Source organism: Notolepis coatsorum (genome assembly GCF_963971535.1).
Source record: "Notolepis coatsorum genome assembly, chromosome: 18".
NCBI lineage: Eukaryota > Metazoa > Chordata > Actinopteri > Aulopiformes > Paralepididae > Notolepis > Notolepis coatsorum.
Genome location: NC_140182.1, coordinates 65609594 through 65636320, shown reverse-complemented (window position 1 = coordinate 65636320; position 26727 = coordinate 65609594). Strand labels below are relative to the sequence as shown.

The 26727-nt window shown below is 42.2% G+C and overlaps 1 protein-coding gene across 1 annotated transcript in view; it reads left to right on the top strand.

The window, feature by feature from the left end:
- fkbp16 (FKBP prolyl isomerase 16) overlaps positions 1–24687 on the top strand; it is a gene marked incomplete at both ends in the record, with an annotated part of 143750 nt that extends 119063 nt beyond the window's left edge. The window contains 5 exons of the mRNA XM_084335223.1: positions 14917–15134; positions 18421–18626; positions 22523–22600; positions 24371–24508; positions 24601–24687. Coding sequence (XP_084191349.1) covers positions 14917–15134; positions 18421–18626; positions 22523–22600; positions 24371–24508; positions 24601–24687 — 727 coding nt within the window. The remainder of the gene's footprint in view (positions 1–14916; positions 15135–18420; positions 18627–22522; positions 22601–24370; positions 24509–24600) is intronic.
- Positions 24688–26727: the final 2040 nt, after the last annotated feature.

Here is a 26727-nt window from a genome sequence, read left to right as displayed (position 1 = left end):
GTAGAACATACTGTATGACACGCAGAGAGTAGAACATACTGTATGACACGCAGCGAGTAGAACATACTGTATGACACTCAGAGTAGAACATACTGTATGACACGCAGAGTAGAACATACTGTATGACACGCAGAGAGTAGAACATACTGTATGACACGCAGAGAGTAGAACATACCAGGGACGTGCACAGGACTTTAGAGGGGCAGGTGCTCAAAGGCTGAAAAGGGCACTACACTTGTGTGTATATATTAACCGAGCGTGCGCAGTGTGCAAGCACGATTTTTAAGGGCCCTTTTCGGGCGGGGGGGCCCCTTTTTATGCTTTTTGGGGGGTTTTGGTGATCAAATATTGAATATTGAACTATAATAATCAGTGCAGGAGCTCACTTATCCTTGAAAGACACTTTTATCACTGACTTAAAAGGCCCATACATCTCCATAAATGTTCAGGGGGGAGGGAATAAGTGCTTACCCTACAGACCCCAAGAAGTGCTGTATATTCTGTATTGTTTAATATAAATGCATTTTTTATTCCGATCCCGATTTGTATTTGAGATTCCCAAATCCCATCGGACTTGACTTCTTCGTGTCCCTCAATGAGTGTAATACCAGCATTCAACTGTATGCGCCACAGCGGTTTCTATCATCATCATCATCATCACCACCCACGCTATGCATAAAATATATAGGTCCGCGGAGAGGCACGCTGAGGAGGCCATGCAAACTGCAATGGAATATGGGGCATCTCTCTCTTTACCTAATATTTTGATTCTATCCTGACATTTTTCAGTTGGAAGGGCAGTCTATATGCGTAACGGTAAAAAAGAAAAAGAAAAAAAAATTTATTAACTTTTTTCAAAAAGGGCACTTTTTTGACGAGGCTCAAAAAGGCAGGTGCTCAAGCACCCCTTGGCCTCTATGTGTGCACGTGCCTGGAACATACTGTATGACACACAGAGAGTAGAACAGACTGTATGACACGCAGATAGTAGAACATACTGTATGACACGCAGAACAAACAGATTAGTCTTGTGGTTGGAGGCAACAGGACCAGCGTAGAAACACACCGTTTTTACCCAAGTGATGTGCTTTCTTTATAAATTCATTAATTACAGGCACTCGTTGGCTACGTTCACACTGCAGGCAAGAGTGGCCTGAATCAGATTTCTTTGTTCATATGTGACTCAGATCTGCAGTGTGAACAGCATAAATCACATAAAATCTGACCTTTTCAATTCTGATTTGGGCCACTTTCATATGTCGTCCTAAATCAGATACATGTCTTGTTAATGTGACTTTTACGTCACTCTAGATTGACATTCATCACAATTCTGCGCTGGCGGGAGTCACTCTGTGAATACAAACATGGAGGACAGCAGTGATGGAGGTGGTCACTGCAATCTGTTAATACAATTTTCAATCAATCAATCACCTGCACACCTTACCTTAAAGTTCTGTACCTCACTGTCTGCATTTGTACCTCACTGTTTACTCATTTCTACTCACTGTACTTAGATTGTAATTAGGCTGTACTTTAGATTGTATATTATATTGTATATTCCTCTTTTACTTACTTGTTTTACTTACTTTTTTTTTACTGTATGAAGCACACTCCCAGGGGCTCATACAGAACCAAGAATTTCACCGTAAAGTACATGTATTTTATTGTGACAACTAATAAACAAACTTGAAACTTGAAACTAACCTAATAATGTGAACAGCCAAACAAAAAAATCGGATCAGAGCAATAAATCAGGATTAAGCACTAAAAGGCTTGCAGTGTGAATGTAGCCTTTGATTCATATAAATAGTCGTGGTCAGGCGTGAAAGCGAACAGGAAAGCAGGAAACAGTAGCAGCAGAATCAGTTGAGAATGGCCTCTATAAAAAAAAGGGGGGGGGGGGGGGCCTTTGTCTTCTCCCCAACCGAGAAGGATAAACATCTCCGTGCGCCCTCACTTCCTCCCGTCCCGAGCACAAGCGGGTGAAGCTCGTGTTTCTACATAGCTCATCTGCTGGCTTCACACTGCGGTGTGCATCCTGTAACATGCGGATGTAGGTCCCAGGGGGGGCGGAGGTGAAAGTAACCTGATTCCACCTGCTGACTGTCACAACCTTAGGGCAGTGACTGGGGGGTACATTAATTGTGTTAGGCAGATATAAATTGTGTCTTTGACACAACCGGTTTGAATAATTCATGATCTGGCACAACTCGAAGTGCTATCGCCTTGCACCAAATAGGCATCAGGTGGGATGGGATGGGGGGATTGAGGTGGAAGCTTTACTTACAGTACCTTTATCCGTCTGTTTCAGGTCAGCTTTACTTACCTTTATCTGTCTGTTTCAGGTCAGCTTTACTTATCTTTATCCATCTGTTTCAGGTCAGCTATCAGCTTCACTTACCTTTATCCGTCTGTTTCAGGTCAGCTTCACTTACCTTTAATACACTCTGTTTCAGATCAGCTTTACTTAGCTTTAATACACTCTGTTTCAGATCAGCTTTACTTAGCTTTAACACTTTCCGTGCCACGGGTCCGGTGCCCCGGAACCCTGTTGAATGCCAACGCCCACTTCAATGATAGAGCTCTCATATTTGCGAACGCATAAACTATATCTTAAATTATGGCTATGTGTATAATATGGCCGTCGCTTATCAATGACTTGTTTGCAGTCAACATTGTCAAAACGGATTGTTTTTTAATCGGTTCATTTCCGTTTTATACCATTTTGAAAACTCGTTTTTAGAAAGTTTCAGGAAAATATAAAGATTCTGCAGGAATCGCGCTTTACTGGAATATACTGGAATACACAAAAAACGTTGTAATTTTTCGGCCTATTTATGAATAGTTTTCAAATAAACGCTAGATTATCGATAGTATATGTGTACTTATGCACGCTATAGAAGCGGGCTGAAAAATCGATTATCCATTTCCTGATCAGCACACAAACACACACACACACACACATAGGGCTCACGTTGATATCTCTGTGAAAAAAGCTCTGATTATTGTAAGACTGGTAAAATAGATTTCTTACCTCAGATCAGATGTTCTCCAAAAAGATTATTCCAATTCCTGATCGCCATTCCAAATATCGATCGCGTTTATTGATCCAACGCTGGGTGGTCGAAACACAGATTCCACGCTGTTCTGATGGTCCACAATGAATCCGATCAGCTCGAGTTACATGCCTGAGAAGTAAAATGTGGAAGCAGGATTTTTTTTTTTCATGCGTTTCATTCAATCCAATGGGGTGCAGTACCACAGGGAGAGACGATAGGGGGCGGTATTTACCCAATGGAGCTCAGAGAGAGTTTGCAGTGGTAACGTGAGGCTAGATTGATGAAATATGAATAGAAATCGCAAAAAAATAAAAAGAGAGATCTCTCGTCGTTGGCACTCAACGGTCGGCATGAACTAACGAGAAATCTCGTCGCTGGCACTCAAAGTGTTAATACACTCTGTTTCAGATCAGCTTTACTTAGCTTTAATACACTCTGTTTCAGCTCAGCTTCACTTAGCTTTAATACACTCTGTTTCAGGTCAGCTTCACTTACCTTTAATACACTCTGTTTCAGATCAGCTTTACTTCGCTTTAATACACTCTGGGCGGAATCCACAGAGAATGGATTGCGCAAAGCAAATTGCATTCGCGGAGCCTGCTCTGCATCTGCGAGCTATCCACAAAAGCACATTGCTCGATGAGATACCAGCGCAGACACGCCCAATATGTGTAGCTCGCAAGCAGTCTGCACTCCTGACAGCGCTCTTGGCAGAAATGTGTGTGTCAAAATGTAGCGCGCTGTCAAGTTTAGCGCGCTGTCCAAAAAAAGAAAAGAAATTAGAAATCAAGAAATCAAGATGGAAAGCAGTAAAAAGAAACTTGCAGTTAAAACCAAGAACGGCAAACGACACATGCCGTTCCTTCGAATGTGGAGAGATCTAATTCTGTATTTTTCCCCATTTTTTTTATCCTCTCTTTCTCCGATTTTTCTCTGTTTTCTCCCCGTCCCAATTTAGTCGTTGTGCCAATTCCCCCCCTCCCCTACCTGTTTGTTGTGCGCATGTTCTCCTACTGGTCGGTACAAGGGAACCCTGAAGTCATCCGCACGCTTCCTCTGACACGCGCGGCGACAGCCAGTGACTATTTTTTTACCTGGCAGGACTCTCATTGGTGAAGTGTAACGCGTGGGAGGTCACGCTGCCTTCATCAAGTCCTGCCTCCGCTGAGCAAGCGCCCAGACCTGACCTGTAGGCATCGCTGTCCACAACACCAGATTCCCACCCACGACTTGCCTTCCCCCAAACCCAGCCAAACGAGTTAGTATGATGATCAACCCAAGCCTCAAGCAATGCTGACTCCGGGAGTCGAGACCACAGCCTCTTGCATTGGTGACGAGTGCAATCTCCGCTACGCCACCTGACCGCCTAACTACCTTTATTTCAACCAAAAATGCTTAAACAACAATGTTAGTGGTAGAAGGGAACTCATTTTGTGCAAAAATGGAAAGCTTGCCAATGTTCATGAGGCAGAATTGTTACAATAGCTGATTCAATTTTCCCAATGATAAATCCCGAAACGGGTGGACCGACCGCAGCCTCTTGCATTGGTGACGAGCGCAATCTCCGCTACGCCACCTGACCGCCTTAATTCTGTATTTTAATCTGTATTTAACCTTTATCTATTCGGTGAAGACCAGTTATTCTAATTAAAGAATTTACATTATCTATCTGTCCCACTTTTTCCCACCAAAATCTGACTGTTACGCCCCCCGCCTAAATATTAAAGGCAACCAACTTGTGTCTAGCCACGCCCAACTTGCATCCAGCCACGCCCTCTGCCGCGGAGCTCTGTCGCGGCAGCATTATGTAGCAGTAATCCTCCCTCTTTTAAGATCTACAACTAGCTCAACTGGCAGCGCTGCATTGCTGTGGATCCTGCGGCCCGTTGGTAACAAGTTCGATTCCCATCAATAATTTTATTTTTTTTAACGTGCATTCTTTCGCCGGTTAAGTTTAGGCATGTTAACTTTAAGCATTGTTTCGGAGTTGGTTAAGGTTAAGGTTAGGCATAGTTTCGGAGTTGCTTAAGGTTAGAAGGGTTAAGTTTAGGCGCTGTTAAGGAGCTGGTTAAGGTTAGAGTTTGTCTTAGAGAATGGCAATATTTTTTAACGTGCATTCTTTCGCCGGTTAAGTTTAGGCATGTTAACTTTAAGCATTGTTTCGGAGTTGGTTAAGGTTAAGGTTAGGCATAGTTTCGGAGTTGCTTAAGGTTAGAAGGGTTAAGTTTAGGCGCTGTTAAGGAGCTGGTTAAGGTTAGAGTTTGTCTTAGAGAATGGCAATAGACAGCCTATTTCCGCGCTGCAGCGCGAGGCAATAGACAGCCTATTTCCGCGCTGCAGCTCTCTCGCGCTGCCGCGGTCACATGGGCGTAGTGGCCAATCAGAGAAACGCTAAACACAAGTTGGTTGCCTAAAATATTCACGTGTCCCCCCCCCCATCCATTAACTCAACTGGACTGTCATACTATTCATTTGCACTAGCACTATTGCACTTGGGACATTGATATTATATTATTGATGTTATTATTTATACATGCTATATTCAGTATGTTTGTATGAGGTGATGCTCTAAACTCAATTTCGTTGGACCAACAATGACAATAAAGATTCTATTCTTTTGCACTCCTCTATACATTATGAAGTAAACGAAATACAATACAAAATGAACGGAATACTAAAGAAAATAGATCTTATGAGTTATGAACTGTATCTAACTTGTTCGAGAAATATAAAGCTGAGTGCCAATAGCCTTCGCAACGCGTGATTTATTGATCATCTCAGAACCAATCATTTGAAATTGCAGTGCTTAGCCTTATTTATAAATCACGCATTGCGAAGGCTATTGGCACTCGGCTTTATATTTCTCGAACAAGTTAGATTCTGTTTATATACGAGCATAACCCCAAGGCCCACAACGTTATATAACGATATTTAAATAATGAGTACGATTGCATGGGATCGCTGCATGCGCTTGATTTGATATTGTCCTTCGAGATATTCGATAATATCTTTCACGGTCATGCCTGTCTGCTACAATTACTGCTGCCATGATCACCTGTTTAGAGGCTCATTTACATAGAAAGGGGAGATATTCCGCCCATATTACCTAATTTAAATATACGGCAATTGCACGGACGCAAAGCCTACGTTACGCATGAGCAACCTCGTTTCATTCATTTGAGAGCGAAATGCGCCGGCTTTGCTTCGGAATAGCTTTAATACACTCTGTTTCAGCTCAGCTTCACTTAGCTTTAATACACTCTGTTTCAGCTCAGCTTCACTTAGCTTTAATACACTCTGTTTCAGCTCAGCTTCACTTAGCTTTAATACACTCTGTTTCAGCTCAGCTTCACTTAGCTTTAATACACTCTGTTTCAGCTCAGCTTTACTTAGCTTTAATACACTCTGTTTCAGCTCAGCTTTACTTACCTTTGCTAGCGTGTCTGTAGTTATTTTAAAGCTGAATAGGTTCAGTTTATTGTGGCTCATGTGGGCTCATAGGTTTCCGTGTTGACATAGTTTGAAACATGTACTGTGCACACACACACACACACACACACACACACACACACACACACACACACACACACACACACACACACACACACACACACAATTTGGAATCAAGAGCTGTCACAGAGATAACAAAGATAACACATAATGGGCCATTGTACGCCATGTGGCCACAGGAGACAGATGATTGAGAACCAAAATTACCTTTCCTTCTGAGTGACTGTTGATTCGAGGCCACAGGTGTCGACCGACCCGCTTCAATGTCAGTTTCTGAGTGGCTCAAACGGAGTGGAATAACTCACAGGTTCACAAACCCTAAAGCTCTCGCTGTACTTTTATTAGACTTCAATTTATAACCCGAGCATCATCGCCCTGAGAGGCAACAGCTGTTAAAACGGGAGCGAGCAGGCAGATTATGTGTATAGTATTAACCTGATAAACTGTAAGCCGTATTTCGCCTAAAGGTACATGCCTAAGTAAATGGAAGATTGCTCCACTTCTGCAAGGTCAATTTGCATGTTCTTGGTATCTAGGAACATAGGGACCTGGGGCTGGGGGTATGTATTTCCAGTGTCAGAAATATTGTGTCTGTTACTAGGCTTGAGTAAATTGTAATGAAGAAAAGGAGAATATAAATTATAATTTATGATTTTTGCATCTTTGATCAAAAATGTATATGGGTAGGAGAAAATGCTCACTGAGCTCATTCAGCACCTTATTGAGATCATGTGTACAAAAAATCTAAGCAAATTAACCGCGGGAAGATGATTAAACAGAAGGATTTGTAGATACAGTAATTAATGATAATCGATTTTAATTATAAATTCATATTTGACCTTGAACTTGACCTTGACCTTATTATGGCCAAATCATACATAAATGGACGGAAAAATGCTCCTCTTTCCAATGGCAGGGTTGAATCTGGATTTAGTCATTTCTTGCGGTTTTTACGATAATTAGTAGGGATGTCCGATATTATCGGCCTACCAATATTATCGGCCGATATCGGCATTAAAATGTGATATCTGAAAATATCGGTATCGGTTTTCAAAACAATTTTTTTTTTTTTTTTTTTTTTTACATTTCAATAACCTTTATTTACCCAGGCAAGCAAGTAAGAACAACTTCAGATTTTATTTATTGTCAAAAGTATGCATAATGTTGTGTTAATTCCACAACAAGAGATATGTAATGTTAATTACCTGAAATTATTCCATTTTTTGGGGGGGGAAACCCTGCATATATCGGTATCGGTTGATATCGGTATCGGAAATTAAGAGTTGGACAATATCGATATATCGGTATCGGTAAAAAAGCCAATATCGAGCATCCCTAATAATTAGCATTTTCCGATACATTTTTATTTCAGATAAATCGTATAAAACATTGGTAAAAATGAAAATATACACTTTGACTACTGTTTTTGATAGGGTTATGGTCTTTACTCTTGGCTACAAAAAAATATATTTAAAAACATTGACCTCTTAACATCCAAGGGCCCACATGTGGACGATTCTTTGCCGACCTCTAGTGGCTCGGGTGTGCATTTATTTTAATACAATATATAGATAGAATTAAAGCCCTATTTGTTGCCTGTCGATTGCCCTTTCAGGTGACAGAATCCGTACAGCGGTTCTCGGATTACATGCCGATATGTGAGGCGTGCCCCAAAGTACGCAAAAGTACACATTACCACCCCCGACTCCCGGGGCTCTAGCTCCCATGGGCGGAGTTTATGGGGGTGCAGGGGGTGCATTGCTTTAAAAAAAAAAAAAAAAAAAATCAAGATTATTTTTATTTTAATAAAATTATAATAATTGTGAGAAACAAATCTGAATTCTATTATGTTTTGTTTTACAATACATTCATTTTATAGTAGTAATCATGTCACATTATAAGGCGAACCTTCTGTAGTGTGGCAGTGAAAGGGTTAACGCGCGGCCAAGCACCACCATTCGCGATAGTACATTGTAACGCTTGTACAAAGCCACTTATTCTGAGATGATAATTAATGTATCTGGATAACCAATGCACGGATTTTGTCGAGGCAGGTAGCGTTATTTCGGGAAAATTGATATCTATACTGCCCTGTCAAGGCAGACCGCAGTAACTTCAAAAAAGTGAAACTGAGAAAAATGGCTTTAAAGTTTTTTGACTTGCCATCCAAAATGTGTTATAGGTAGATAGATGATAGTACCCAGATTTAACATGTATTAATGAAGTAATCTTTAGGCATACAAAAATATGACATAATTATTTTAATTAACCCCCAAAAAGCAGATACTGCACTCTGCTGCACAGTTCCCTTAAATAATTATACAGGTAATGTACAGGCAAAGTGCAGTAACTTCAAATACAATGTTGTTTTCCCTCCAGCTTTCATAACTTGACCTAGCCATTTTATTTGGATCATCATCATTCCAATATATTCAGGTGTTAAATTTCATTTTCAAAATGGCTAGGTTAAGTTATGAAAGCTGGAGGGAAAACAACATTGTATTTGAAGTTACTGCACTTTGCCTGTACATTACCTGTATAATTATTTAAGGGAACTGTGCAGCAGAGTGCAGTATCTGCTTTTTGGGGGTTAATTAAAATAATTATGTCATATTTTTGTATGCCTAAAGATTACTTCATTAATACATGTTAAATCTGGGTACTATCATCTATCTACCTATAACACATTTTGGATGGCAAGTCAAAACACTTTAAAGCCATTTTTCACTGTTTGGAAGTTACTGCGGTCTGCCTGGTTTTTGAGTGTGATTTTGTAGTTACTGCAGTTTTTAAAACCCCATATCTCCAAAACTGAGCGACATTAACATCTGAAACTTGGTCACAAGATAAAACATTTATTGACAAGTTCAATTTCACTCATAACTCAATTCTGACTTTTTTTGAGTTACTGCGGTCTGCCTTGACAGGGCAGTATAGTCTGGTATATTTTTCGTCCACGAAAAATGGAGGCTGTAATAATTATTATTGCTCGAGAGTCTCTATGAATAATAATAATTAGAGCCTCCATTTTTCATGGACGAAAAATATACCAGACTATAGATATCAATTTCCCCGAAATAACGCTACCTGCCCCGACAGAATCCGTTCATTGGAGTAAAGTGGTCTAGACTAGTGGAGCAGCAATATACTTGTTGTGGTCTTTTTATTTTAGTATTTCCTTCTTTATCTTTGTCACTTTGTCAATGATTAAGAGTAAGTCAGTTAAAAATGATCCCCCGTAGTGCTGTGTGTGTGAGTGTGTGTGTGTGCTGCTGTACTACCTAAATAAAATAAAAAATTAGGGGTTAGGGCATTGTAAAAACGCTAAAATAATAAAATAAAGGTCAAAAAAATCGCGCGCGCCCACTGCGTCAATCATTTGGCGATCTCGAAAATCTTTGCACAGGGTTGTAGCCAATGAGTGTGGCTTTCCAATGATACCCCATGATATGATAATTGGGGATCTAATACAGTCTCTATTGATCGATTTATGATAAAGAAAAGCAGGGTCCCCCTATAGTGGGACCTTAAGGCTTAATTAAACACCATCATGATGAAGCCCTTTGTTAGCACTGTGTTTTCTGATCGTTCGCTTTTGGCGAAGAAGCTTTTATTAATTTCCTTTTATCTGATCATCAGTCACTTTTTATTAATTCATGTGAGGTATCTAGAAACAAAATAAGTGGCCCTTGTGAGGTCCTTTGTATTATGAATACAAATGCAATGACAAGTATTCTGACACGCAGCATTGTATTATGAATAGAAATGCACTGACAAGTATTCTGACGTGCAGCATATGTGTGTGTGTCTGTATGTGTGTGTGTATATGTGTGTGTATATGTGTGTGTATGTATGTATGCATGTGTGCATGTTTGTGTGTGTGTGTGTGTGTGTATATATGTGTGTGTGTATGTATTTATGCAGGGCCGCCTCAGGGGGTGTGCGAGCAGTGCGGTCGCACAGGGCCTCGCGGGAAGGGGGGCCTCGCACAAAAAAAAAAAAAAAATTATAATTTTTTATTTTTTTTTTGCGAGGTCCCCCTTCCTGCGAGGCCCTTTTTCATCACAGACCTAAAATCTAGTTTTGCTTATATGCTTATATATTTCACATTAGACACGTTTGTAGAATGTGTCTGACTTGTTCCTGGCTCTGAGGCTCTGCAGGCAGCTGTGAGGCTCTGCAGGCAGCAGAATTGGTTTCAATGAGGGGAGGGGTTACAGGTAAGGTAGCGTCTGTTGAGTTCATTGTGTGTGTCTGTGTGCGTGCCGGGGGGGGGGCGTGAACCGACTCATTGCCAGACGTGAGCGATTCGACTCACGCTCACGGCAATGAATCGGCTCTTATGAACGAGTCGCTCATGACCGACCTATCACTAGCGTCTGACTATTTCGCGTGTGCAGCATTGGAGGTTATGCCAGCCAAGATGAAGAGGACATCGTTCGGCAGATGGACTGAAGATGAAAGTTGTTGCATGTTAGACAGTTCAGTCAGGCTAGCCATCCCGGCTAAAGACAGGGACAGCTAGTTAGCTTTAGCTACGTTATAATATTGAGTGCTAACGTGTGGTTCAGTCGGGATATAGCCATGATGATGTCGGCTAGTAGCTAGCTTAGCTAAAGGCTAACTAGCGTTAGCTAACCTAGAGACAGCGCGTGCAGCATTGTTATGCCAAGATGAAGAGGATGGTCGTTCGGCAGATGAACTTCGTCAACTCCACGCGGTTGTCTCCATCCTCTTGGACGTTTGGTGAGTTTTTAATGCACTCTATTCTATTCCCGCCGTGGATCTCTCTCTCTCTCTCTCTCTGGAGCCAAACGGGCCGACTAGCTGTTGTAGTACTAGTAGCTAACGGTGTGTGGCCTGGTGTCAGCACCTGTATTGCTTTTCTCACGTTGTACAGTTTTTCAGTGGTAGCCGCATAGCTTGCTTCTGCGTTAGCTAATGGTTAGCGATAGCCGGGTTGAGCTAACTGTTAGCCAGTTAGCTGTTTAGCTATGACGTTAGCTGCCGGCTGCGCTCGGCTGGGAACGTTAGTTTGATGCTATCAGTTAGCCTAGAGTTAGCTGTTAACTTGTGCTACGACCATTGACATTAGCCGTGAGAATAGCAGGGGGCCCTGGCACTCTGACTACGACATCATCTTTGACAGAAGATGTAGTCGGGCCTGCACCATGACAAGGCTCCGGCCATAGCTTCTTTTTGTCCCGCCAGCGAGAGGCCTTTCGTCAACGTGGAGACCTGTGTTGCGGCCTTTCGCCCTGCGTTCCTTGGTGCAGGTAAGATGTCCATTGGACATTACCCCACTCTTCCTTCCTTCCCCTCCCGAATGTTTTGTTAATAACAATGTTTTTTTCCAGGCAAAACATATGTTACTTCACAACATTTGGAGATACGACATGTGCTGTGTGTGAATTGTCTTGGTCGTTTGTGTAGCTTGGGTAGCGTTGGCCAAAGCTGTGTGTGACCTGGTGTCAGTACCTGGCTACTCTATTTGCAGTTAGCCTATTTAGCTGATGTCGGCCATTGGCTCCTTGCTACTTTGTTTTCTCTGGTATAGACCCTCTTCTCTTTGGATTTAAGTGTTGATCTTTGTCCTTTTGGATATATGTATATTCATGTTGCCTTTGTGAAGTTATCTTTTCCTTCTGTTTTGTTCTTCCATTAAAAGTTGAATATCCTTTAGGGGCTCATCTTTGCTTATCTCTCTCTCATACATGCTCTCTCTCTAACACACACACACACGACACACAGACATGCTCTCTCTCTCTAACACACAAACACACATGCTCTCTCTCTCTCTCTCTCTCTCTTTCTAACACACACAGTCTGCCTATGGCGGCCTTTCTCGATGGCTAGGCTGTGCTTGCTGAGTCTGTACCTAGTCAAGGATCTTCAGTCACAGTGCTCAGGTATTCTGCCACTGTGTACTCTCTGTTTAGGGCCAAATAGCATTTCAATTTCTTTCCAATGTGTCTCTCTCTCTCTCTCTCTCTCTCTCTCTCTCTCTGTACACTGTATATTGACTGTAGAACGGGAGTTCTCTCTCGCTCTCTCTCTTGCTATATGTTGACTGTATCATGCCCAGCCTCGGGCAGCGCTATTATTTAAGAATATGTTGACTGTATGAAATTATTATTATTATTTTTTGTTTACCTTTTGGGGGGGGGGGGGGGGGGGCTCGCGTTTAAATCTCGCACAGGGCCTCGCATTTCTCCCAGGCGGCCCTGTATTTATGTATATGTGTGTGCGTGTATGTGTGTGTGTATGTGTATGTATGTGTGTATGTGTGTGTGCGTATGTGTGTATGTGTATGTACATGTATGTGTATGTATGTGTGTGTGTGTATGTGTATGTACCAGTGGCGGCTGCTGACCAAATTTCTTGGTGAAGCACAAATTATTATATTATATTATATATTAAATTATATTTTTAAAACATCCCCAAGGCTGCAACACCCCCATTCCTCCCAGGTGTCAGGCTCCTCATTCGCTTCCATTCATTTTGGGGACCATGTTTAAATATCATACTTCTGAAGTATAAACAAACTATACTGCTGTGACGATTTCAATAAAACAGACCATTCTGAGTCAATGGTACAGCAAAACTGTACATTGGAATATCTAACATGTATTTACCACCTTCCTCTGCACGAGGCCACAGATGGGTTTTATGTAACACAAGGACAATGAATGAATGAAAACTTTATTTAACAGATTGCAGAATGGGTACAATACAGTACGGCTCAATACACACAATTGTTAAGGGGCTGCAGACCAGAGAAAGACTTTCGTCTTGTTTACATCAGGGTCCCCCATTTTCAATTCCTACCTAAGAGAGGAGAGGGAGAGGAGAGGAGAGAGGAGAGGAGAAGTTGGGGACACAAGATCCCAATGCATTGTCCCGTGGGATTATGCCCCCCCCTCCCCGCGGCGATATTAATATTTGATTAGAAACGCAAGGCTTGCCGCGGGCGACTCATGTGGTCCTTGCCTTGGGGGCTACCTAGTGCCCGCGGGAACCGTGTTGGTGTATTACACACGCAAGGCCACAGCGGGCCAATTAATTCATAATCACTGTAAAATATATATATATATTTTAAATCCACTCACCACACAACAGCCAAAGCAGTGACCGATCTCATCTTCCATTGAATATTGCAGCTTCTCCATCGTGACAAGTCCGACTCGACTCGAGACACGTTCTTTTATCCCATGGAAAGTGTAAACAATTGACCTCATGGGAGGTTCGGGGGGGAAGGCAGCGCATTCATTTGATTCCCTCGCGTTCTCGTCCCCCCGCCCCCCTCCTCCTCACAAGCTCCATGTAACGCGGAAGTGCAGTGGTCTATGCCATGTCGCGCAGCTCCTCTCTGATTGAGTCTCAATCATTCAACCTGCGTTCGTGAGTAGCGTGCGCAAAGTTGCACGGGCGGGGCTTAGATGACTCAAATAGCCTATTTTGATTGGATAATAGAATAAAAAGATCAACCCGTGCAGGGAAAATTACACTTGAGTGATTGACAGCTTGCATTACTGCAGTTATGGAGCACTGCAGGCCTGATCAGAGAGCTCAGAGCTGTCACTTGGCCATTTTTTACAGAGGAAAACATTTCTAATAAAAAATTATAATAATAATAATACAAAAATATATATATATATATATATATATATATATATGTAAATTACTAATAATTATGAGTGAATTTGTGTTTCACGTGTTGTCATGGAATAACCTCCACTGTGTACATGTATGTGTATGTATGTGTGTGTGTACATGTGTGTGTGTGTGTGTGTGTGTGTGTGTATGTATGTGTGTGTATATGTGTGTATGTGTACTGTATTTATGTGTGTGCGTATGTGCGTGAGTGCATGTATGTGTGTGCATGTTTGTGTGTGTGTGTGTATGTATGTATGTATGTGTGTGTGTGCATGTATGTGTGTGTGTGTATGTATGTATGTATGTATGTATGTATGTATGTATGTATGTATGTATGTATGTATGTATGTATGTATGTATGTATGTATGTATGTATGTATGTGTGTGTGTGTGTGTGTGTGTGTGTGTATGTGTGTGTGCATGTATGTATGTCTGTATGTATGTGTGTGTGTGTATGTATGTATCTATGTGTGTGTGTATGTATGTATGTATGTATGTATGTATGTATGTATGTATGTATGTATGTATGTATGTATGTATGTATGTATGTATGTATGCATGTATGTATGTATGTATGTATGTATGTATGTATGTATGTGTGTGTGTGTGTGTGTGTGTGTGTGTGTGTGTGTGTGTGTGTGTGTGTGTGTGTGTGTGTGTGTGTGTGTGTGTGTGTGTGTGTGTCCTCCAGGGAGCCTGACCTCCCAGCCTGGGCCCCTCTACTGTACCGGCTGCAGCTCCTGCTCATCAGGGAGAAGCGGGACCCTCTCACTCTGCCCATTCCGGACCGCATCCGCATCGGCAACCAGAAGCGCGAGCGCGGGAACTTCCACTTCCAGAGGGAGGAGTACGGCATGGCCGCCCGGGCCTACTGCATGGCTCTGGACGTGCTGACCACACGCACCAGGGGTGAGGCCAGCTCACCTATATCAAAACCCAAATCACAACATATGTGATTGGAGGATCAAGAAAAAAGGGTGCAGGGTTTGAGATAGGGCCATATCCGAGTCAGGTTACTATGTCACTACTATGTTATGATTGGAGGATCAAGAAAAGAGGGTGCAGGGTTTGAGATAGGGCCATATCGAGCGGCACGGTGGTGTAGTGGTTAACACTGTCGCCTCACAGCAAGAAGGTCCAGGGTTCGATTCCTGCTTGGGGACCAGGTTTCCGCGATGCCAGGTACCCAGGTGGGGTATCTCCCAGGCCTTTCTGTGTGGCGTTTGCATGTTCTCCCCGTGCTCGCAAGGGTCCCCCCCCCCCCCGATAAGAGAAACCCAATGGAAAAATATGCACAGCAGATCGCTGACGCTGTCGCGTCCCTGACGAAGACAGGCAGTAGCACTTGGATTGGTCCCCGGGCGCGGTACCTCGCCGACGCCCTGTCTGCTCCCGGCTGCCCTTGGGGGGAAGGACGATGGGATGGGTCAAGCGCAGAGCTTAAGCGCATCGGCGACCCTAAAAACAGTGCATTTGTGTGTGTGTTCCTGTGTGTGTGTGCTGCCCATCACTGCATGTCGTTGTATGCCAAATAAAGACTTCGGAGTTAAAGGAAAACTCCAACATTTTGGGAAATTAGCTTATTTGCCATCTACCCTGGAGTTAGACAAGAAGATGCATATCTTTTTCTTCTCTGTGCATGCAGTAGGAGTAGGAAGATGTTGGGAACTAGGCTAATGGAGGAACCTACTTCCAGTGACTGACGCTAAGCTAGGCTAACGGTGCATGTCTTCCTACTCCTACTGCATGCACAGAGAAGAAAAAAGGTATGTATCTTCTTGTCTAACTCCAGGGTAGATGGCAAATAAGCAAATTTCCCAAAATGTTGGAGTTTTCCTTTAAGTCCTGCATTATTATATCCGAGTCAGGCTTAAAGGGGGGGGGGGGGGTCACTCGACATGACTGTAAATGAGCGAAACCTCAGTTGCCTTTTGAGTTTAACCCTTTCACTACCACACTACCAAAGGGTTAACCCTTTCACTGCGACATTACAGAAGGTTAACCCTTTCACAACCACACTACATAAGCTTAACCCTTTCACTACCACACTACAGACGTGTAACCGTCTGTAGTGTGGTAGTGAAAGGTTAACCTTCTGTAGTGTGGTAGTGAAAGGATTAAATAAAGGTTTGAAATTAAATGTTCTGGTTCAGAGCTGTATGCCCTGTGCATTTCAGTCAAACTCAAACAAAAATTCCCATGAACTCACAAAGTCGGACACTAGTTCACTGTCAATGACCCAACTCACTCAGTGACATCACAGATTCACGTCTGGATGCTCTAGGAGACAGCTGTCTTATAGATATTGATCGATTATCAGAGACCATTGGTAATAGCACAGTGTAAATTCTGTTTTAGGGTGGATTTTCCCTTTAAGTTTATCTTATTCTGCCAAGTGTGTTTGACTACAACAAGGATTCATTCAGTTGATGCAGGCAGCACTCGCACACAGAAAGTGAAAATAAAGAATATATTTATACATCATTCAAAACACACACACACACACACACACACACACACACACACACACACACACACACACACACACACACACACACTTCAACTCACTGTCACACTCAGACAAACAAGTGTTCTTCGGAGACTCGAGAGGGAACATTTCCACATTTCCAGCACTCGATGACATAACAGTTCCCTGCCCTCCGCCGGTCCACCTTGCGGCTTAATCGCGCCGTCCTAATGCAGCGCCACGCTCCGTCCGCGGCGACCGTCGCGAGAAACGCATTGCTTAAAATTTTACCGTAATCAAAACCAATCAACTCTCTGTATTATTTCCACCTCCTTAATCACTTTAATCACCGAAAACCCCGGTCGGACCCACAGGGGTGAGGAGACTGAACGAGTGGATGAGGAGAGGAGCGTGGACTGTTTCATAATGTATCAATGATGACGGCCCCGGCGGTTCAGTTCACTGTGCCACTTAACAAATGAGGATCATATTACGGCTAAAGAAGATCATAGGTTTACCGGAAGAGATGAGAGGCCGTCGAAAACAGTTCGGAAGAGATAGCAGTGACGTCAAACCCGCCGTTAGACCTATAGACACGTTTGAACTCTAATCATCCTATTGCGTTTACTTTGCATCGTTTTAGGATTACAATAATTAATTATTACATTTAATGCGGCTACTCGAGCCCATAGAAACGCATGCCGTGAAGCCATAAGGGCATCCACCAATTTAGTCGTTATGCCAATTCCCTTCGTGGTTGCGTTGCGGTCTGTCCTACCATCGGTCTGGGGAGGGTGTAGACTATCACATGCCTCCTCCAATACATGTGGAGTCGCCAGCCGCTTCTTTTCAACCTGACAACGAGGAGATTCATTGGGAGAGGTTCACGCGATCTCCCCCAGATCCCCTCCCTGCTGAACAAGCGCCCCGACCGACTAGTAGGAGTCGCTGTTGCAATGACCAGGACTCATAGCCCACCGGCTTCCCACCTGCTTCCCACCTGCAAACACTGCCAGGGACGAATGACCAAGCTGGAGCTACCACTATCGAACCTAGAGTCTCTGTGGTGGTAGGCGAGTGCTTAAGACCTCTACGCTACCCAGCCGCCCCAGATAACAGGTTCTTATGACAGCAGACTTACACCTTGATACGAGCCAGACATGGCAACTTTACAGTCCTGTTCGACATCCTGAGAGGCCTGGAGTAGAGCCTCTCTGCCCTAATCACCACCCTAACATAGATCTGCTAACAACAACTCCTCTTAGTGTAATACCTCAAGTGGGGCGACAGTGGCTCAGGAGGTAGAGAGAGGTCGTCTGGTAATCAGGAAGGTTCACGGTTCCATTCTGTCTCCTCCCGGCAGCGTCCTTGAGCAAGACACTTAACCCCCTAACTGCTTCCGATGAGCAGGTCGGCATCTTGCACGGTCGCCTCTGCCATCAGTGTGTGAGTGAATGGGTGAATGTGAGGCACACACACATATTCACATGTACACACACACACGGTAGCCACCACCCTTCTCCAGTACATCAAATACAAGTCTTTCCTCCACCTGTGTGTGTGTGTGTGTGTGTGTGTGTGTGTGTGTGCATCTGTCTCTCCGTGTGTGTGTGTGCACACACTGAGCCTCTGACCCCGTGGCGTTCACACAGGATATATCCAAAGACGTAGGTGTGAGAGCCTGTTTACCTCCCCCCGCAGACAGCGACAGTGATGGAGTGGTGGCAGAGGAGGAAGAGGAGGAGGAGGAGGAAGAGGAGGAGGAGGCGGTGGTGGTGGAGGAGGAGGAGGTGCAGGACTACAGGGTGAAGTGTCTCAACAACCTGGCCACCACTCAGCTGAAGCTGGAGCAGTACGACAACGCTCTTCACACCACCCGCGACGTCCTGGTCCTTGACCCCAACAACGTCAGGGCCTTGTTCAGGGCAGGCAAGGTGAGGACTTAGCCTGCCACCCTGGCAGCGAGAGCTCATGGCAACCATGGAGCTTTATCTGATCTGCCTTGTTGGAGAGGTATCTCTCATTATTATTAGAGAGTTATTGCCCTTAACACTTTGATTGCCTAAGGCTAAATTCATGATATACCATAGGTTGCCAGCTCTATTTGTCTATGGAGAAGTTCCCCTTCTTTGCAGGGCTATAACTTTTTAAATTCTATTGCTAAATTGCCATTATTAGGGCCCATTCAATGTCCTATATGTATTGTTCAGGGTGTATGAACGTTAAACTTTTTCATTCACATATTCATACTAAAATATGATCTAAAGTATAAGTATGTTTTCATCTCTTTCTGCAGCTTTCTCCAGAACGTGATTTATAGCCCCAAATGCATTATATTGATGATCAAATACAGTTTGAGAGCAATCGGCGCGATATAAAAAAATCCAACTGGACGGACTTCTGGAAGTTACTACACGTCATCTGATGTTGACCGGATGGGCGAGGGGGCGTTTATAATTCCGTGGGCAGCGTTATACCATTCATCTAATGTGGGTCAAATGTTCATCATAGCAGTTAGTGTCGAACACGGAAATATTACATGCTAAAACTCACCCCAGTCTCCGCGGGCCGTTGGGCCATCAGCGTGGGGTAGACAGTTTTCCATTATGGGATGTAAAAATACCCGGTCCATTTCCATGTTGTCCAAATCATGTTGTTTATCGAGTTATTGGCAACGGATCGCTATGTATTGTGTCAAGATGGAGTCGCGGGAGCTATAGAGAGTGGCCGGAAGTAATATGGGTGAACAGCACTTCAGCCACATCACTTCCTGTTTGGCGCTTCTGCCGATCGGCCACCAGATGGCGCTCTTGAACCGCTAGAGGATTGAGAGGAGCTCTGAACTGTGTGTGAAGGCTGCGGATGGAAAATATGATTCCGATCACAGATTTTTGAAATATTGATATCAAAGACGAGTTACGGCGTCTTCGGCAACTTGAGCATGGCGGGGAAGGAGTTAAAGTGTTAACCCTCCTGCAACTACTGGCCCAGTTAGAATATTCATGAACTTGAACGTATCGGTTTGTGATTATTAGTTACTCATATTTGGTACCATTTTGAAGCTAACAACTAGGGTTTTACAATTATATAAAATAATGTGTGTATGATTATCATCATTATTATTGTTATTATTCTTCATATGAAGTTGCACTTGAACTTGTTGAAATTGAACTTGAAGATAAAAATGAATTTTCAAGCACTTTCCTTACTTGGGAACAGAATTAGAGTGGATGGGATGTAGACAATCTTGTTGGCAATATAGAACAGTGAAACGATATTTTTTTAAAAGGGGAACTATCTTATAAATGGCCTTTTTCAGTGTTTAGCATTGTTTCCTAGCTATGTGGACTTATATTAATATGATCTATGTCTCTAATTCTCATATTGGCGCATTCTTCCAATTCTCCTCTCACAATATTCACCCTCACTGAACTGAGTCATCTGAAAATGTGCTGATTTGTGATGTCAGAGAGACACCGCTGCATGATAATGTTCAGGCGAGGCAGTGGTTTACCATTGTGGTTGGAGCCCAGGCTCAAAACGGCTTAAGATCTTGAGGTAGAAAAATGCTGTTTTTGAAGACTTGATTAGAAATACAAAACAATGAATTAAAAAAAATACAAAATTACAGAGGTGTTCCATAAACTCACAGGAATTGTGTAAAAGTGCCCAAATAGTGAAAGAAATAGTAAAATAGTTCCCCTTTAAATTTTTTTTTTTTTTTACATATTATTCATAAAATAATTTAATGTGTGTGTTAAAATTTGTATTCAAACTTACCCCATTCTCTTCCTAGAGCCTTGTCTTCCTCTATGCCATCAGCCTCTCTGCAGAGGGCATAGGGGGAGGGGGGTGGTCTGAAGCTCTGGGACTTTGGCTAGCTTGTTGTTAGCCAGCGCTAGCCTTGTTGTTAGCCAGCGCTAGTGAGTGTGACCGGGTTGCTGCGGCCTGCATGCCCAGAGATGAACCTTCCAGCTGGCAGGCCTGTATTAGCTGAGCTAACTCCCATGTTAGCTCAGCTAATACAGGCCTGCCAGCTGGAAGGTTCATCTCTGGGCATGCAGGCCGCAGCAACCCGGTCACACTCATCGGCCGTTCTGGGCCGATAAAATGAAATATATTATAGAATATGACCCAGTAATGAATAAACTAAATACACCAATGTGGCTATTTGAAAACATTGCATTCGCTAAATAAATACGTCAATTGTACCTCGGCAAAGAGCGTCGGCGCGTAGCGTGAGCTCAAGCAAGCGTTGATTCCTGGGTGATATCACAGTTCACATCGCTACTTTAGAAACAAGCTTTTAGAGTGGAAAATATTACCAGAATCTCTGGAAAAACCTCTCACAAACACTATAGACTGTTGGAAACTGAACAAATGCTATAATATGGCCAACAATTGCCTATAAACAGTACTTACACACCATCGTTTCAAACTGCGCACAGGACCTCATTTGCTGGGGAGGATTTTGTTGCATGACCGCTGGCTCTGAAGATTCCGGCAAAAGACACGAAGATTGTTCCGGGAGGTTTTATATACTCCCTGTGACGACTTGCGGAGTGATACTTCCGTCGATTTACCGCATAGGGCATAGGGACAAGCACATGAGAGTTAAGATAAGATAAGATAAGATATTCCTTTATTGATGCCCTTATTCTTGCACTAGTGCCACCAAGGCAAATATGAACACACACTTCCCAGCAAGTCTAGCCAAGCCAATACTATACAATAGAATAGAATGATCAATGTGTTGTGAGGGAACATAAACATTTTACATTATAGGATAAGATAAGAAAGAGATAAGATAAGAAAGATATGAGATAAGATAAGATCCCCTTGGGGGACATTTGGGCATCATAGCAGCATGGGGGTGGGGGTACAGGTATGGGCAGGGTAATAGTAGAAAGACAATCATTTTTAGGCAATAAAATTTGATCTGAATATAAAAATAAACAAAGATGCAGATGAGGGTCTGTATCCCTGAGGGTTCTTCTCTTTTTTTCCTATTAAGGTTTTTGTGGGATATTTTTCCCACAGAGGGTTAAAGGTCAGGGACTTGGAAGCTCATTGAGACATGTAATGTGATTTGGGGCTCTACAAATAAACCTTGACATTAATAACCAACAAAGATTTTTCTCCACTGAAAGAAACATTTTAGTCTGAGAGTAGATTCAGTGTGTAACTAACACATTACTTAACACAAATAAGGTATATAAGGATAATCTGATTAATTCACAATGTATTATATAAGAGTTATTAACACACAATACCTCACAGGGCCCTCAATCAATAACCAGGCTAAATGACATCCATGCTATGGCGGCTTCCAGTTGGCCTTACGATTACATGTTCTAACGTTTTAACACATTATACTGAGCTGTATCATGTATATCATAGTATTCAAGTATAATCTGTTTTCAAAATGTCTGTGTATTTCAGCATTAATCCTCAAGTTTCAAGTTTCACATTTTGTTTTATTTGTCACATTGGTACATGTACATTACAGTGAAATGCTTGGTTCTGTATGAGCCCCCTGAGATTGTGCTTCATACTGTAAAAAGTTAAAAGAATAAACACCAAACACTATACAAAATATACAATATATACAATATATACAAAGCTAAAATGCTAAAATGAGGTAAAAGAGGTAGTGCAAATGTGTAAGAATAAATAGATAACATACAGTGTAATAGGTCTTAAAAGGTGTTAAAGTGTGTAAAGTGAATGTTTAAAGTGAGTGTGTGTGTGTGTGTGTGTGGATGTTGTGTGAATGTAGAATGGATGAACTATGTAACATTGAGAATACCTCTCTTTTTGTCTCGCTCAGCTCCTGTCAGACCAGGGCGAGTACAGAGACGCAATGGAGTTACTGAAAAAGGCCTTGAAATTGGAGCCTTCGACCAAGGTGAGCATATTTGTCCTCTCACCACCTGTGTCTGTGAAACTCATCCATCCCACCCGCACCCCCGCCCACACAGAGCAAAGGTCAATCTGAAATGGCTCCCTGAAATCATTAGCCAATCAGACCCATCTCCCTGCCACCCCAAATTAATGTTGAGTGACTAATTTGTGTTTTCATTACAGTGGTCTCCTCAGTAAAAACATGCCACGGGCCTACGAGATTATCACTGCTGTCGGAGGGGGTGTGGGGGAGTTACACAAATGTATGTTCAATGGATTTCCTGGTCCCTATAGGGTCAGTAAACCTGCTCACTCACAAGATTTAGAACAATGTAAACATTCAATTGAAGTCAAATTAAAATAAAAAATTAAAACATGAAAATTACCCAAATAAGAGGAGATATGAGGTTTTTGCCTGACGACAGTCTGAAGATTCCTTGCCTGTTGTGTAAGGACTAGTCATGCCCTTCAGGCATTAGGCTTTGTCATGTACCGTCTCTCACAGCACGCTTACACTGACAACAACATTCCCTTCCTTCTTGCGAGACAGAATTACCTGAAAACCATGAGGATATAACGAGCCACGGAAGAAACAACACGGATAAATGTTTATCAGCGTCTGTAACATCGGTCCGTTCGCACCGGTTTAAAATAACAAACATGTTAATCTGGGAAACTAAGCGAGATGTGCCTACGGTGATCGCAGTGTATTATTTCCACTGCTTTTTTTTTTTAGGAGGCCTGTTCCGTCTTGCTCATGTGGGCAACGCAGTCTGCCAGATCCTCCACCTGAGCACCGATTAGACTCGTCTGGGAACCTCTGCTCTCATACAATGCAGGCATTATCTTAAAATAATGTCATAATAATAAAATTTAAACATCACCACTGCCATCTGCTTACTTCATATTGTGGTGCCGGACAGAAACATTCATGGTCCCGTAAAAAGGAACTCATCCAGAAACTATTAGATTCATGTGAAATCCACTCACTGGGAAGCGGATCAGACCCGATGTGTGTTCTGTATTAGGAGGACTGAAGTATTGTAAGCAGAGGACAGTATTTCTCTCTTTTTTTTTTTTTTTATATAAATCCTCTGGAATAAACTTGCTAAGGCACTTGCTTTTGCCAACCCACACATTTTATAATCATATTGCCTCTACCCCACTTGACCTGAGCTACAGTTCACCCTGCCAGCCTTGAAGAAGTCTAGCCTTGTCTAGACAAACTAAAATATCCACTGCCTTGGTAATTACACCCTTTTCTTGATGGCGTATACACATTTAGAAAGATACTTGATTTAGCTGCGTCAAATGAGTATTGTTTGATGCAACAGATAAAAACTCCATAAGAAAAGATATGCTAATTGCCTCAAAGGGTATTGATGCATTTTCCTCATTAAAATACAACTTCTAATGAAGACTCACAAGGAAGCCTAGAAAAAGTAATGGCATGCCCTTTGCGTGGCATATTGTCCATAAAACTCATTGAAGCTGGTTGAAGAAAGTTCATGAGGAGAATTGGGATATTTATTTCGTAGATGTCACTCTTGGAGCTAATAAAACACTGGCTACCATTCTAGACAAGTTGGGTTACATTTAGCAAGACCTGTGCTGCCATCTAGTGGACAACTCCCAACACTACAGCCTTTTGTCAAGGCCCTGCTCTAAATGACATGTTGTGACAATAGTTGCTTTTCCTTACTTTTTATGTTGATTCATATCTTTGTGTTGAATAATGTCGAAAAACTTTTTGTTTCTTGATTCCCATTCTCAGGCAATCCACGTGGAGTTGTCTAAACTTGTGAAAAGGCAATCAGGAGGCAAAGATACCCAGAAGTGGAAGGCTAAACCCCCCCAGTTGCTTGGAGACAACATTGCGCCGTTCCTAATTCCCTCTAAAAAGAAGCCGTCTGTAAGCCAGAACTTTTCCTAACATAGTTACACCTTTAATGACTGCGACTTGTAATTTAAGTGGATTTTGACCTGTGTCACTCTGTGTCTCAGGGAATCTCATGGAAGTTCCTGCTGGGAGCTCTGGTGGTGGCCTTGGGGAGTTTAGTGACATCGGTGGTTCTGACTGCAAGAAACTGATGGCATAATCAAAGGAAATAACCGTTCCAGTCCAGCGCATCAATTCACTTTCAAGATAATCATCCACTGTGAAGGAATTAAACAAGGCATGCACTGGAAAAATTATAAAATTAACTGCTAAAAAGTTAAAGGTGCTATATATAACATTTACTCTTAATAATACATTCACAGAGCTTTTAGAAAGATACAGAATAAAAGTATTGCTTCCTCCTCCCCAATGAATGTATCATTAAAAGAAATGTGCAGGTCCAAAATGAATGTTATTTACATGTTGCGTGCTTGTATCCCCTCCCTTTGATTGATTGAAAATTGTATTAGATTGCAGAATGGGTACAATACAGTACAGCTCAATACACACAATTGTTAAGGTATTGTGACCAGACCAGAGAAAGATTTTAGTCTTGTTTACATCAGGGTCCCCCATTTTCAATTCATCATGTGAATTTCCAATTTCCCCACGTGGAATGCACCCGATTGGATAAATGACATGCCGGTGCTCTAGTGACATCTAGTGGCTGAATGTTATCTATAGCACCTTTAACAATGGAATTGTGTCTGTGTGTGTGAAATTAACTGTGTAGAATAAATGTACTTAAATTGACAATTTATTGAATGGCAATTAAGCATATACAAATACAATTATAAATACAATTCATAATGATTCATGTTGACCCATATGGGACAGGTTCATTAGTCTCTCCAGTAAGGTATATTTTGGGGATTTGATTTCTAAGTTTTTCCCCAATGTATTTTTGTATATAAATAAATACAGTTTGAAGCTGGCATACTGTCTGCTCTTGATATGGGCTATCAAGTAAAAAAAAAAAACCTGAAGCTGCAATTAAAAGTGTTACCTATTTGAAAACTATAGTTAAATGGACAAAAGAAACTTCAATAAAAGTCACATATATCTCAGCATCACATTCAGTAAATCATCCCCACATTGAAATGGCCCCTAATCCAGTAAAACATACGGAAAATAAATTCTTTCCACCATCTGCTTTTCTACTGTAGCCGTGTAAGCTGAAGAAAATCCAAAACTGCAGGAAAATATTTTACCGCCATTCATAAGAAATACCTAAGTGAATGTGTCAACGCTTTAGTGTTTTCAACAATGGTTAATAAAATGCTTTCAACAATGCTTAATAAAATGCTTTCAACAATAAAACAATAAAATGTGAAGAAAGAAAATAGACTTGTGATCATTTTGGACCAAGCAAACAGCACGTATCACAGCACCCTGGTGTCTCTTGCACAGACCAGCACCTACAACTGTGATCAGTGAAACATTTCAAAGGCATGATGAGTAGAATTATCCTAAAAAACATTGTATAGACTCGTACAAACATAATCCATCTCAATAATTACTTATGACTGACTAGGTTTGGGTACCGAACTTACATTGTTACTACCGATTCACGGTACATCAATCTGTACCAAATTTCGGTACCTTTTCATGTTTTAGTATGAGAGTGTAATATACTAGACAGGAGGGAGCCTTTTCCACAAATATACTGTATATATTACTGTTCCGTCTCTGGGGTCTTTGGAAAGGGGTCAGAGGAGTTTGATATTTACTGAGGATGGACAGATAATGTTGATTTAAAAACATAATACATGATCATACAAATGATCGTGTATGGTGTTACAACAATAAATAACAACCTGTTGAAATTGAGAAGTTTGGACTGATATATTTGGACTTGTAAATTGTTTTTACAACAGAAAATATTTGTTGTTATTACAGAGAGTTAAGTACAGAAAAACAGTACCATTGGATATACCGATACCGAATTCCAGGAACTGCTACAGGTACCGGTTCAAATGTGATGGTACCCAACCCTACTTGTGTGGTGGTTTATCTGCAGAGACCCTCCCTCTGGCTGTATTGTCTCGTCTGTGCTCGGGATGTTACTGGGACATCAACCCTTGGGCAGTGAGAACATGTTATGTGCACATTGTGTGCATGTATCCCCTCCCTACTTCCCATTTCTCCATGTGGAATGCACCTGATTGGATAAACACTGCTAGTGGGCAGTC